Here is a 13,232-nt window from a genome sequence, read left to right as displayed (position 1 = left end):
AAACAAGCGAAAAGTACTTAACTGGTTTTCAGTGTCTTCTGACATTTTATTTGCATCGTCTAAAAAATGGATACATGTTTTCAGTATTGAAGTAACGAACAGCTAATTTCTACTCGACAGGCAGACTCATTTACTCAGAGCACTGCTCCTTTTCCAAAGAAGATAGTCCTTCTCAAAAGTCCAGAAACAGGAGAAGGCTACAGGAAAACAGAGCTGAAGTGTTATCGCGATCCACACCTGACTATTTATTTGTATTGTGCCTCCTCTGCCCCACCCTGGCACCGAAACCAGCACTGCCGCTGTCATGCGGGCTGTGGGGAAGGGGGACAGGAGGTCAGGGGCACCCTCCGGCCCTCTGAAGGCTTCCAAGATGGCTGAGTAACACAGAAAACAGTTCCGCGTGTTCCAATGCAGTTGAGGGAGAAGAACAGCATGGGAAAGGTACAAGGGGGAAGGTGACAAAGGCTAGCGATATGTGAGTCAAGACAGCATATATTTATGCTGAAATTTCAGAGACCAACAACCTGAAACAGCCTGGAACACTGCATCTTATGGTCCAAACACTGCTGGCTCCACAGTCAGCCCACAGGTGCAAAGGAAACTGTTTCTGCCTCATGATCAGCAGCTTCCTAATCTTCTGTCTACGGTATAATTACCAAAAATAACAATTAATAAAGTACACCGGGTTGCTTTCTGGCATTCACTTTCATACGATCTCACAATAAGAACGGAGAGAGCATTTCATTTCAGAACTCACTTCAACGGGAATAAACCAAAGCAAGAATTGCAGTGGAAATCACTCACTGTACCTTTGCTCCCAAAGCTCGCTGGTTGTGGTGGTTTTTCCCTTAAGTCATTCTGCAACGGCAAAAATCCCTGATAAGGGCTGGCGATTAAGTGAGCAAATTTTCAGAAAGCAATAGGGTCTGTTTAGATGATAATCAATGGAGAACACAGTTAAATTAAAGGTTGATGGCACTGGAATACACACTGGAGCAGGCCAGCCCCGACCGGTGTGGCTCAGGGATTTGGTTCAATCCCCAGTCAGGGCACATCGCATGCCTGGGTTGCGGGTTTGGGCCCAGGTTGAGGCACGTGCAAGAGGCAACAAATCGATTTTTCACTCTCACATCAATGTTCTCTCTCTCCCTCTTTCCTTCCCTTCCCTTCAAAAATAAATAAGGTCCTTAAAAAAAAAACTCGGACAGATCTAGTCTAACCAAAACTAAAACTAAGCATTTCAGAGAGCAGGACTGAAAACTACAAGTCGTGAGTCTTCAGCTGGTAAAATGATGTTTCAGGCGGGCAAGGGAATTTCGGTGGGCTCCATGGCTCCCAGGAGCAGCCTGCGCAGAGCATATCCAGAAAGTTCCTGAAACCAGGGCAGATCTACTGGGTGCTGAAAGTCCTGTGCCCGTGGGCTCCATTTCTATTGCATCACGTGGTTCCATGCAGCTGGGAAGGGAAGCGACCCCTCTCTCCACCCCCACAATGTCCTCATCCTGACCTCTCGCTCTGATGTGGGGTAAACAGACAGATGCAGGCAGGGCAGTCTAACCCAGACCCTAGAGCAAAAACTACAAAACTTTTAGGAAAAAACATAGGAGAAAAATTTCTGGATCTAGAACAGAGTTCTTAAGAGATGAACAACAGCACAAGCTCTGGAAGAAAAAAACTGAAAAACTAGACGCCAGCAAAGTTAAAAACTTTTGTGCTACCAAAGACCTTTTAAAAAGTTAAAAAAATTTTTTTAAAAAGCCCAGACAGGGGCGGGGGAGGGGGGGAGGACTGACAACCAACCACATATCCAACAAAGGACTAGTATCTAAACTACATCAAGAATACTTACAACTCAACAGTGAGAAAAACCTAATCTGAAAAGGGCAAAAGATGTGAAGAGACATGTCACCAAAAGGACACGGAGATGGCAGATAAACACACAGAAAGATGTTTGAAATCATTAACTACTGGGGAACCACAAACTACAACCACAATGCGCTCTCTCTACACCTGTTGAAACAGCTTGAAAAAAAAAAAAGACCGCCATCAAAAGCCAACAGAAGATGCAGAGATACACCGGACCACCCATACAACTGCTCATTGGATGCAGAACAGGACAACTGCTCTGGAAAAGAGTTGTTAAAAGATATACATATGCATTACCAGACGAGCCAGCCATTGTGCACTGGGGCATTTATCCCAGGGAAACGAAAACCTGCTGCGTTCACACGAAAGCCTGCACACACATGTTTGCAGCACCTTGACCCATAACGGTCCCAAACTGGAAACAGTGTAGCCACCTGCCCTTCAAGGACCGAACGGTGTGAACGGCTGAACACCCTGCGGGCACCACCACGGAATGGAATCACTCTCCAGCAAGAAAAAGGAAGAACTTTTGATACTTGCAAGAAGGCTGACACATGCAGCCACCAGGGGATGACGCAAGTGAGAAAAGCCAAGGCCAGAAGGTTATAAGTAAATGGCCAGGGTCCAATTACACAGCATTCCTCCACTGACAAATCTGGAAATGGAGACTAGTTTGGGGGTTGCTGTGGCTTAAGAAGGGGCACAGTGGCTCTAAAACGACACTGTGAGAGTTCTCTGTGGTTATGGAAATACTCTATCAACCACATCATTGTCAACCTCCTGGTTATAATACTATTCCATGTTTTTCAAGAAGTTACCATTGGAGGAGGTTGATAAAAGGTATATAGGATGTCTCTGTATTATTTTTCTCAATGAAATGAAAACGATCTCAAAATAAGAGGTTTCATTTTTGAAATGGCAAGGCTTGGGAAGGAAGACCCAGAACATTGGCACAGGACCCTTCAGCACTATCGGGTGAGACTTAAAAATCATCAGGGTAACTGCAGCCGGGGGGACACTGGGCAATAGGGGAGTGAGGGCCACCCCTGCTGCGGGTCAGGGAGTGCACCTTCCTCTGGTCCCAGTCAAGTCAAAAGCTGACTTGAAGGAAGGCAACGAGCAAGCCAAGCTCAGGCTTGCTAGGGCCCTGAGGTCATACACTTGAACCTTCAGGATCACCAGAGGCAGCGGGACCAGTTCAGGAGTCCAAGTGGATGATTCTCAAACCGAGGCTGCTATGCAGGCCTGGAGAGCCCCGCCCCGAGGAATCCTCGGGAACGCTGGGTAAGAAGCAGGAGCTGGCCCTGGCTGGCGTAGCTCAGTGGATTGAGCACAGGCCTGCGAACCAGAGGATCGCAGTTCGATTCCCAATCAGGGCACATGCCTGGGTTGCAGGCCAGGTCCCTGCAGGCCAACTCCCAGCAGGGAATGCACGAAAGGCAACCATACACTGATGTTTCTCTCCCTCTCTCCTTCCCCTCTAAAGATAAATAAATAAATAAAATCTTTAAAAAACAAAAAAAAGAAGCAGGAGCTGCAGGCACAGGGCTTCCATGGCCCCGGGGACCCGTTCGAGGAAGGACCACTGGGTGTGAGCCTCAAAGAGCTGCTCGACTCAGAACTCAGTTAACCAGCAACTTTCCAAGAAAGTGAAGGTCAAGGCGAAGGTGAAGGAGAAGCAGAAGTTGCACATACACGAATGTTGTCAACAACAGGGGAAAGAAGGCACTCAGGAAAGGCTGGTACCCAGTGTGCCATTGGTTCAACTTCTAAATTTAGTAAGGAGACATTGAGCATTTAAGTGCTATTCACGGAGAAGAAACAGTTTGTTTACATAAGTGGATTCTTTCCCCCAACTGAATTGAAGTTCACAGATGGTGAACTAGCCAGTGGTCTGGTGAATGGCAAACCGGAGAAGCTGAGATGAAGAATTTTCTCTCTTCTTCCCACCGTTCTCCCTGTCTCCAGCGCACCTCCCACTGTCATCAGTCCTGATACCACACCAGGTGACATGGGTGGGCGAGGACCACCCCAGCCTTTGCAACCCTGGAGGCTACTCCAGCCAACAGTCAGGCTCCCCCCAAGCCCCTGCCCTATGGAAGCGTCTGAGGTGTGGTCAATGTAACTCAGCATGCTGGACAAGGGACAGTCCTTCCATGGACAGCTGGCGCAGGCTGCGCTGCTGAGCAAGAGGCCAGGCCGCCTGCGGGGGGCTGCACGAGAACCCACTGGCTGAGTGTGAAAAGAATGGGAAACTGTGGAGGAGGTGTTCTGGGCTAGATCTCAGTGAGAGAAGGGGGGACAGGGAGAGTGTACCACGGGGCACGTGTATGTTGCCAGCCCTGTGATGCCTGGATACCAGCCGCTGGAGCTCGCCAAACAGATTCTCTTCTCTGACGCTTAGCTGAGAAATAGATTAGGGGAAGAATGTCTGGCTTCATGCTGATGTGGCCCTAAAGTTATCGTATGCTTGGCCATGACCCACTACTTGGTATTCCAGGTGAGACGGGAGCTGCGCTATATCCTTGACCTGGTGCAACGCAAAAGTCAAGGCAAAGGAGCAACCACACACAGGAAGCAAGGCTAACCTCCTTCCCTGACGAAAAGAGACTCAGCCCTGTTTGACCCTAGCTGGGCGACTGGGCCTAAACAGATAACAGCCTGAAACTAGGGTGGCATGGGAAGAAGGGAAATTTGTCCCCACCTTCCTACCCATGTCCTTCCTCCTTGCCAGAGAAGGAGGGATCCCACGCAGAGCAGACACAGCTGAGGGCAGCTCAAGATGCCAGATACTGACCAGCACACAGGAGCTGGGAGCGGGTGGGAGAGCCTGCAGAAGCCAGGATATACAAAACACCAGTGGATGGGGAAATGCGGCAACAAGAGAAATAGAACTAACCACGTGGGTGGTTTTTCTTCTGCTTCCCCCTTTAAGATAGAAAGAAATACTGCCCTTTTGCTGAAGTGGGGCCAAGATCAGAGGGCACACCCATACAGAGCCCAATCACTGTTCCAAGGACACCCTAGAAGGGCAACATCATCACTGCCTTCTTGAACTTGTTGGCTGCTTGAATCTTTTTGAGTATTTTATAATCAAAGTCGACGAAACATTTAACATCCAATACCGCAAGAGTGCTTTCGAAATTCCTTATCGCTTCCATTTCCACTAAACTGAACACCCAAGAGTAAAAAAGTTATTGAGTTATGCTTAATCTTCTGTTCCCCAAAGTCAAAATCCTGCAAAGAACTTAGTCGTTGCCCTTGGAGAACTATCACGGGGATATTGGAGTCAAATAAAAAAAAAGAATCGGTTTACCACTCAGTCTTCATGAACAGAAGTTTGAGTCCGACTACATTAGCCCAAACCAGTGGCCCCTTCCAATTTCATTCGTTTTCTGGTTAGGATCATAAAACATATGACCTCTCTAAGCTCAAATATGTTTCACTCAACATGTCCAGCTACTCTAGATGACAGAGTATCATGTTATTTGTAAAACACATTTATCTCTTAGTCCAAAACTGGCCTTGCGGAGAGAGGCCAGGATAGGGGTAAAAGCGGACTGATGCCCGTTGGGAAATGTATTTCACCAACATCAACCCAGGCTTCACTGAAACTGTAACAACAAAAAGGCTGCAAACAAATGCAGAGGTATCATATCTAAGCAGGTGGGCTTTCCACCTGTAGCTGAAATTCACTGTAGTAATAAAGTGTATCACTCGATACAATTCAGGACCAAGCAGGCAAACCATAAAATGGGTACGAGTTAGGTATGCTTAACTATAAAAAAAGAGTAATTGTAAGTAAAAACAGGAATTTTTTAAATACCAAAATTGTCTCTAATAGTTAAGGACCATCAGTTATGTACACAGCCCGACTTGAACCCGAGTCAATGGGATGATACCGAAATGGGCTGGATGTCAGACTCCCTACATATATTCCAATGACCCAACAGCTAAGAAGTCCGTGCCTTACCCTAAGTCTAAGGTGCCATAACTCAACTAGTACATAGAGGTCCTATCCATCTAGAAGAATCAGCTACCCCCCAAAATTCTGAGTAAAATTTGTATTTCCGTACTGTTCTGTTCTACGGAAATGACCCTTCCTCCCCTCGCCTATGTGCATACACATACGGCCACACACACCCCCACTCCCCCTTCCGGTAAACTGAGCTCCCACCCGTAAAAGCGAGGGCATGGTATAGAGCACTCGTGTCTACAGATTCATCACCGAAACACCAAAATGTAAATGATACTCTACTTGTCCACTCGTATCTGCAGCCTGCTGGAAATGCGTGGCCAGCGACGTCTCGTCCTGGAAAACTTCATTGCACTCCAAACATTTCAGACTATGCCTGCAGAGCTTGGATGGGTCTTCGTCTAGAGGCATAGCTGGAATGATGGGTGTGCTGGAAGGAGCGGATATGACGGTCCCAGTTATACCAGACTGAATTTTGGTGACAGTGTGTGTGCCGGCCCCCACGGAGCTCGGCAGCGCGGAAGATGAAGCAGAAGTATTGCTTGACGGAGAAACAATCATTTGATCTGCCGGGACGGGCTTTAAGATCAGGTGGGAGCACTGCATCACAACCCCCTTCTCCTTATGCCCGCGGGCATGGGAAAGGAGGCTGCACTTGTTGTAAAAAACGAGGTTCTTTGTACAGTGGTTACACGTTACTTCGATGCGCACGCTGCGTCGGTCGTAGTGTTGAGTCAGACTCTTTTCAAGAGCAAAGGAGTCGCCACACTCCAAGCACTTGTACCCGCGGGTCGGTAACGTGATGCCTGCATTAGCGGGGGGACTGAGGTTGGGGATGTAAACTGGGACGGGGTTGACACTGCTCAGCACCTTGTTGAAAGCTTCCACCACTGAGCTCTGCAGGGAGGACACCACCTGGACTCGAGACACCTTTTTGGGTGGCTGCGAGGCTGCTGCATTGATTATTGCCTGCTTGATTTGCTGCTGAGGTTTGGTGAGCACTTGGCGGAGCTCAGAGGTGGCCTGGGCGCCCTGAGGCAGAAGGTTAAGGTTGGCGAGGTGCACAGTCTTTGGCACGAGTTTGGCATTGGCCAGGCTGGATGCCGGCACCACGACGGTTTGCTGCTGGATGGCGTTGGCAGCTTTAATGATGGCGCTGCTGGCGCTCTGAACAGACGCAGCAGATATGACCGTGGCTTTGACCGTCGTGTTGTTAGCGAGCTTCAAATTGATGACTTGAGAGCCCGCCGTCTTCACAGCGGACACTGGGAGGAAGGCAGTTGCCACAGGCTTAATAGTGACCTGTTTGGGGGTCAGCTCTGCAGGGGCAACTGCGTTGGTGACCATGGCAGACTGCAGAGGTGCTCTGGGGGGAGAGGAAAGGACGGCCGCGGAAGTGGGAGACGACAGAAGGGATGTCACTGATGCCACCACGGGCCCCGTCTGCTCTGAAGGCTTTTTTCCAGAGTCAAGATCGACTTCTGGCAAGACCCTTGTCACTGTTCTCTTTATTTCCCCAGACGATGTCTTAATAGTCTTGATGCGGACTTTGGGAATTGCTGGTGTCGATCCTGCCGGGGACGATGGAGATCCCTTGCTACTGTTTTCACTTGAAATGCTCCTGGGGCTATCTGGCTGCTTCAGGGACACCTTCTTTGTCCCATCGATGAGACTCTGGGATTCAGGAGACTTTTCAATGGCTCTAGGACTATCGTTTACTTCTTTTGGTAATGGAGAGGAATCCCCTGAATTGGTCACTGGTTCTTTACAGGAGTCGGAAGCAGCCTTTTTAGCACTAAGAGCTGCAATGGCAGCTATACAGGAAGAAAGCTTGGAGGATGGCTTTGACCTTGACGGGACCATGCCGCCAAGGGAGATGTCATTCTTCTCGGAGCCCAGTTTCCCGTCATGGACCCGATTTTCAAGCACCTTTTCAGAGTTTTCCTTCAATTTATCCTCCACTTTTCTGACTTTGAAAGGTTCATAAACACTCAGATTTATAGAATTTGTTTCTGTTTCTCTCTTGACGACTTTGTTTTTATCTACATTGCCTGAAGCCGAGATTCCAGTTTTGCTTAAGTTTTCCCCTCCGAGCGCCTTCATTTTATCATAGTCCTGTTGCTGGGGAACGGACGCCGTCAACACGTTCGACCTGAAACCTGAACGCACGTCCTCTTTGTCAGGGGGGTCATCCACCTCGATCTTCTCGTCATCATCAAATTCTTCAGCACTTGAGATGGGGCTGAACTGGCTGAAAGCTGAGTCTTTTAAAGTCACCTCTGAGGTAGGCACATCTCCTTTCAAGGACTTCGATCCGTCTTTACTGTAACTGTCGAGGGACGACGCCGCGAGGAACCCATTATGTAAGCCGTTGCCGGTGGGGTTGTGGCCCTCTTTCTCGGAGCCCTCGGAGGAGTCGATGTTGCGAACGTTCTTCACAATGACGCTGACGCCCACGTCGGACGACGAGGGTGTGTGCGAGTCCTCGTCCCCGTGCGCGTTCTGCTTGACGTGGCTCTCCTGGTCATCGTGTCCCGATTCGATCGCGGCTTTCGGGTCGACCATGTCTGGGATGTCAAATGCCGCCAGGAGGTCATCGAAGTCTGGGGTCTTCATATCCCCCATGGTCATGAACTTGTTCAGATATCCTGTTAAACAAACAGAAATAATCACATCAGCAAGTGGCACTTTGTAATGACAGGATAAATATCCCTCTTACGATTTACACTAATACAGTGATGATTACCAAGAAGAGAAAGTCAATTAACTGAACAACTATTGTAACTATGGAATTCTGAATAGAAGTGAGCAAACATCCAGAAATATATATGTAAGACCTTGGTAACTGTAGCTTCAAAGTAATTCTTCCAGAGTGCCATACACAGCACAATCTGCATGGCGCCTCTCTGATGAGAATGGTAATGAGCAAAGCTGTTAGTTTAAGAAAGGCAGGTTTTGGTGTGACATCTAGAAACTTTGTTGTTTATGACTGGATTCATCATACTGTTTTCACAAAAAGCTACTTCCAAATACATTTTGACCATGACAGCATTTATTTCCACTGGCAAAATTATCACTATGATACCAGCAGATTCAGCACATCAAGTTAAAAGAAATATATTACAAAAAAAAACACAAAACAATTACAGCCTTGGCTGGTGTGGCTCAGTGGTTGAGTGCTGGCCTGAGAATCAAAAGGTCACGAGTTCGATTCCCAGTCGGGGTACCGACCTGGGTCTCGGACACCTACCCAGTAGGGGGCACATGAGAGGCAACCACACTCTGATGTTTCTCTCTCCCTCCCTCCCTCCCTTTCCCTCTCTAAAATAAATAAAATACTTTAAAAAATAAAACAATCACAGGTAACCATTTACCCATAGAAGAAATAAGTATCCCAACACACCATGGCACAGCTACTGCTAAAGCTCCACCTGGGATTTTTTAGAAAACTCCCTAAGGAGCTGATTCCATCAGTTTTTATTTAATCCTAATTTTCTCTATGACGTTAGGGGGGGAAAACGCCATCCTGGCAGACAGTGTAATCTCCCTTCCCTGTCCCTCCCCAGTTCAGCAGTTTTAGTGGTCAAGGTGACACAGAGTGATTACCACACATCCAACACAGCTGGACAAGTGGCTGTGGCAGCGGAACAAGTCCCCGCCATAAATTAACCTCGGTGTGCAACCACCGGGGCCACGGCACGGCAGAGCCCAGGAGGGGAAAGGCCCTCTTTCACCCGAGCTAGATATGGACGGAGAACATTCATGCCCACCAAGCCTTGGATGGTGGGACCATCTTAGAAAAATGGACAGTCACTATTAATGACAAAGGATATATAAATATACAAAATGCTGGGGGCCTTGAAAGGGTGCCCTTGACCCCACCTGCAGAGGATGTGTGATAGGGGGGTGCAGATCAAACTTCCACTGTGAGAGAGAAGTCTCTGCTCCCTGAATCCCCAGAGCACGCTGTCTTATGCTCCTGTTAGACCCTGGTATGCCCTGGAATGTGTGTACTCGTCTCCTCTTACCTACTCGCCTGTCAGCACTCACCTTCACACCATCGACGCCACATAACTAACAGGCCACAAGTCAGGGGCCAGAATGCCAGACTTCTAACAGAGGGACGGGCTAGAGCCAGCTCTGAGACCCTAGGAAGTAAGGGAATCTCTTTGGGTCGGTTCCTTCCTTGCTTCCTACAGGGAGGGAGGCAAGCAAGCAGATGGGAAGAGAAGAAAAGAGAAGAAGGAGGATGAAGATAGGAAAGCGAAGAACAAGAGGCAACAATCCGTGCCAGAAGGGAGGAAGAGAGGGTCTACAGCTGATTTTTGGCAACTTTCAATGGAAAAATTAGCCTAACTGGTTTGCAGACACATATTCTTAAACCTCTTTCTTCTTCCAGTTTCCTGTTATTCCTTCTTTAAATCTGCTTTAAGTCATTAAGAAGTGGTCTTCCACATTTTGCTGATGGATTTAATAATTTATTTTCTTGTAAGATCTGTCAAAGGTCACACATTCCTAAGGAAAGTACCAAGGTCCAGGCTGCACTGTCACTGGGGTGACCACACACCAATGAGAACTCAAACCACGAATCTGTCAGCAGCTGCTGGGACACCTTTGGCACACTCACTCTGGGACACGGCCAAACACTTCTAAGAATTCGGTGAGGCCTAACTACTGTTGAAGGTGAAAATAAACACTCACAGTTCAACAGGAGCTAGAGGGAAAAAAATCACCTCCCGTGAACATATCTCAGTTGACACAGATCTAAAGAAGCCCATGCGCTTTTCTCTACACAGTTTAGTTCACTCAGAGAAAAGCCCCACAGCCAGTCTCCTCTCAGACGGGCGTCTACAACCAGAGAGGAGAACGCATCCCCAGCATCGAACCACAGCTGAGACAAAGGCGCAGAGAAAACTAGACAACACTTCTAAGCTCAGGTCGATCTGAAAATACTGTACAAGGGCAGAAGTTTGTGAGGATTTTTAATAGATTTTATTTATTTATTTTTAGAGAGAGGGGAAGGGAAGGAGAAAGAGAGGGAGAGAAACATCAGTGTGTGGTTGGTTGCCTCTTGCGCACCCCCTCCTGGAGACCTGTCCCACAACCCAGGCATGAGCCCTAACTGGGAATAGAACTGGCAACCCTTTGGTTCACAGGCTGGCACTCAATCCACTGAGCTATACCAGTCAGGGCACAGTTTTCTCTTTAAAATGAAGTCGCACATTTAATCTGCAAAATAAGGGGAACGAAAACTCCATCTGTCAGATAATATGTCTACTTTAGGTCCGCCTACTTAGGATTAATCCTTGAATGTCACCACTTCCACTTGTAAGCATCACACTGCGGTTCTAAATCGAACGCTGACAACAACTGCGGTTAGCACAGCATCCCTGTGGCCTGTCTTCACCAACCACGGTGATGTGATCCAAGGGGGGGGCATTCCTGTTTTCAGAGAACTCAGACACAGAATCAAGAGCCACTCCCAACCCCCACCACCAGGGCTGGAGGTAGACTGTTTTCCTTTTTTAATCCTCATCTGAGGACATTTTTTTCATTGCTTTTAGAGAGAGAGAAACATTGACTGGTTGCCTTTCCATACGCACCCCAACTGGGGACTGAACTGCAACAGGGTATGTGCCCTGACCAGGAATCGAACCTGCGACCATTCGGTCCATGGGACAAAGCTCCAACCAACTGTGCGACACTGGCCAGGGTAAAGGTGTTTTTTTTTCTTAATGCCACAGCCTATTCACAGCTTGTACCAGACTCTGGAAGTCACAGTGGACTTGGGCTCCGCCTAAGTGCCTCCCTCCTCTCTCTTTACAGCTACAAGGGATGCGTCATCTGCCCTCCCTTTATGCAAACGACCTCATCCAGTTTCACGTCGCTCATCCCAGAGGGCTGTCAGCTCAGGAGCAAAAAGATCACGAGATAATTCAAACACTCATCCGTGGTAGGTCCAAGACACAACCACAGGAAATGCTAAAAGGTCGCCATGTGAAACCTTCAATGACTGGCAGTTCAGATGAGCAGTGTGACTGCAGGTATTCTCTTGAATACCTGGAAGATTAATGCCTGATTCTTAGAATCTCCTTCTCCTGTTTACACAGTGGGGACTGGCCTGGCCTGTCCACGCACAGGGGCCCAGAGCACCTAGTAAATCCTGAGTCACCACCCTGCCGTTATCTCTTCCCACCTGCCCAAGTAAAGCGGAGTTAAGGCTGGGGAAATACCAGCCTGCAACCCCCAAGGGGTGAGAAGACATTGCTGATGTGGGGCAACTCCTAATCCAGCTACATGCCCTGCTGTCTCACGCCTCTGTCTCCCCTTATGCTCTCTCTTGAGGGAAAAGGGTGGACCAGTGAGACACCCCTCGGGGTAAGAGGGAACCGGCAGTGGTTTAGAAAGGCAGTGGTTTAGAAAGCCGTGAGTCAGCCCTCCGCGTCCACCTGGCGGAGTCCTGACTGCAAGTGGAAAATGCACAATGAGCATAAAACACTGAGCACGGGGGCCCTTCGTCAGCACGTCACTCTGCCTGAAACCCAAGATCCCGCATGGGGGTGGCCTCGCCTCTCAGGGTTGTATAATTAATGTAACAAACACCACTCTCCGTAACTTCACACTTCTTTTTTGGTTTCTAGAAATGTTTTTCATACCCACAATCACGTCTTATTACCCATGACCTTCCCACATTCAGGAAGATGAGAACAAAGTTTCCACTCAGAGGGAAAAATGTTTTAACTCTCACTTCATTGCTCAGTTATATGAAGTACAGGGAGAAATGTTTATGTTTGCGAGGTTTCTTCATTTTCCCCTAATTTCTAAGTGCCATTCTTTTAAAAATAGATTCCACTGCTTCAAAACATTACAAAAATAAATCTGTCTTCTCTCTTTAAAGATAACATATAAATATGTCAAAATTTGAGCTTTTCTTGGCCTCAACAGCTTGATTTTCAAACAGAATTAGCTTTCGTTATTGTAGCGGTGTCTCTCATTTCATTTATTCACTGTAAAATACATCTTCCTTCCAAGGCACTAACAGCCTTCTCATTCAAGGCTATACCCATTTCAATAACCTGTAACCTACTACGAGCATTTGCACATCACGTGGAATGCCCTTTCACCCACAGGCACTGAGAATATCTTGGGGGGAAAAGCTAGGCCTGTTTACTGAAAAGGAAATTGAAAGAACTCTGGTGTGTCACGTGATCACTGTATTCCCTCCAATGACACAGACAAAACATTTCCTTTCCTACCAAAGCCTCTTAAAATCACAGAAAGCTATTTTATCTTGGTTGGCAAAAGTCAAAAGTTACCAAGTCAGATGAGAAACTTAGGAAAAACCTATTCACCCCTTGCTCATACTCATGCTTTGCAATTAAAAAACAAG

The 13,232-nt window shown here is 47.7% G+C and overlaps 1 protein-coding gene across 10 annotated transcripts in view; it reads right to left on the bottom strand.

The window, feature by feature from the left end:
* The window catches only part of ZNF532 (zinc finger protein 532), a 96,544-nt gene that overhangs the window by 41,277 nt on the left and 42,035 nt on the right, over positions 1-13,232 (bottom strand). For all 10 annotated transcript variants that reach the window (XM_037035072.1, XM_037035109.1, XM_037035100.1 and 7 more), the window contains one exon: positions 6,125-8,490. In XM_037035072.1, the coding sequence (XP_036890967.1) occupies positions 6,125-8,473 (2,349 nt within the window). In that variant the 5' untranslated portion in view covers positions 8,474-8,490. The remainder of the gene's footprint in view (positions 1-6,124; positions 8,491-13,232) is intronic.

Source organism: Sturnira hondurensis, unplaced genomic scaffold (assembly GCF_014824575.4).
Source record: "Sturnira hondurensis isolate 20B ecotype Veracruz unplaced genomic scaffold, ASM1482457v3 Scaffold0001872, whole genome shotgun sequence".
Lineage (NCBI taxonomy): Eukaryota > Metazoa > Chordata > Mammalia > Chiroptera > Phyllostomidae > Sturnira > Sturnira hondurensis.
Note: the sequence above shows the minus strand (reverse complement) of the source record. Positions and strands in the feature narration are given on the sequence as shown.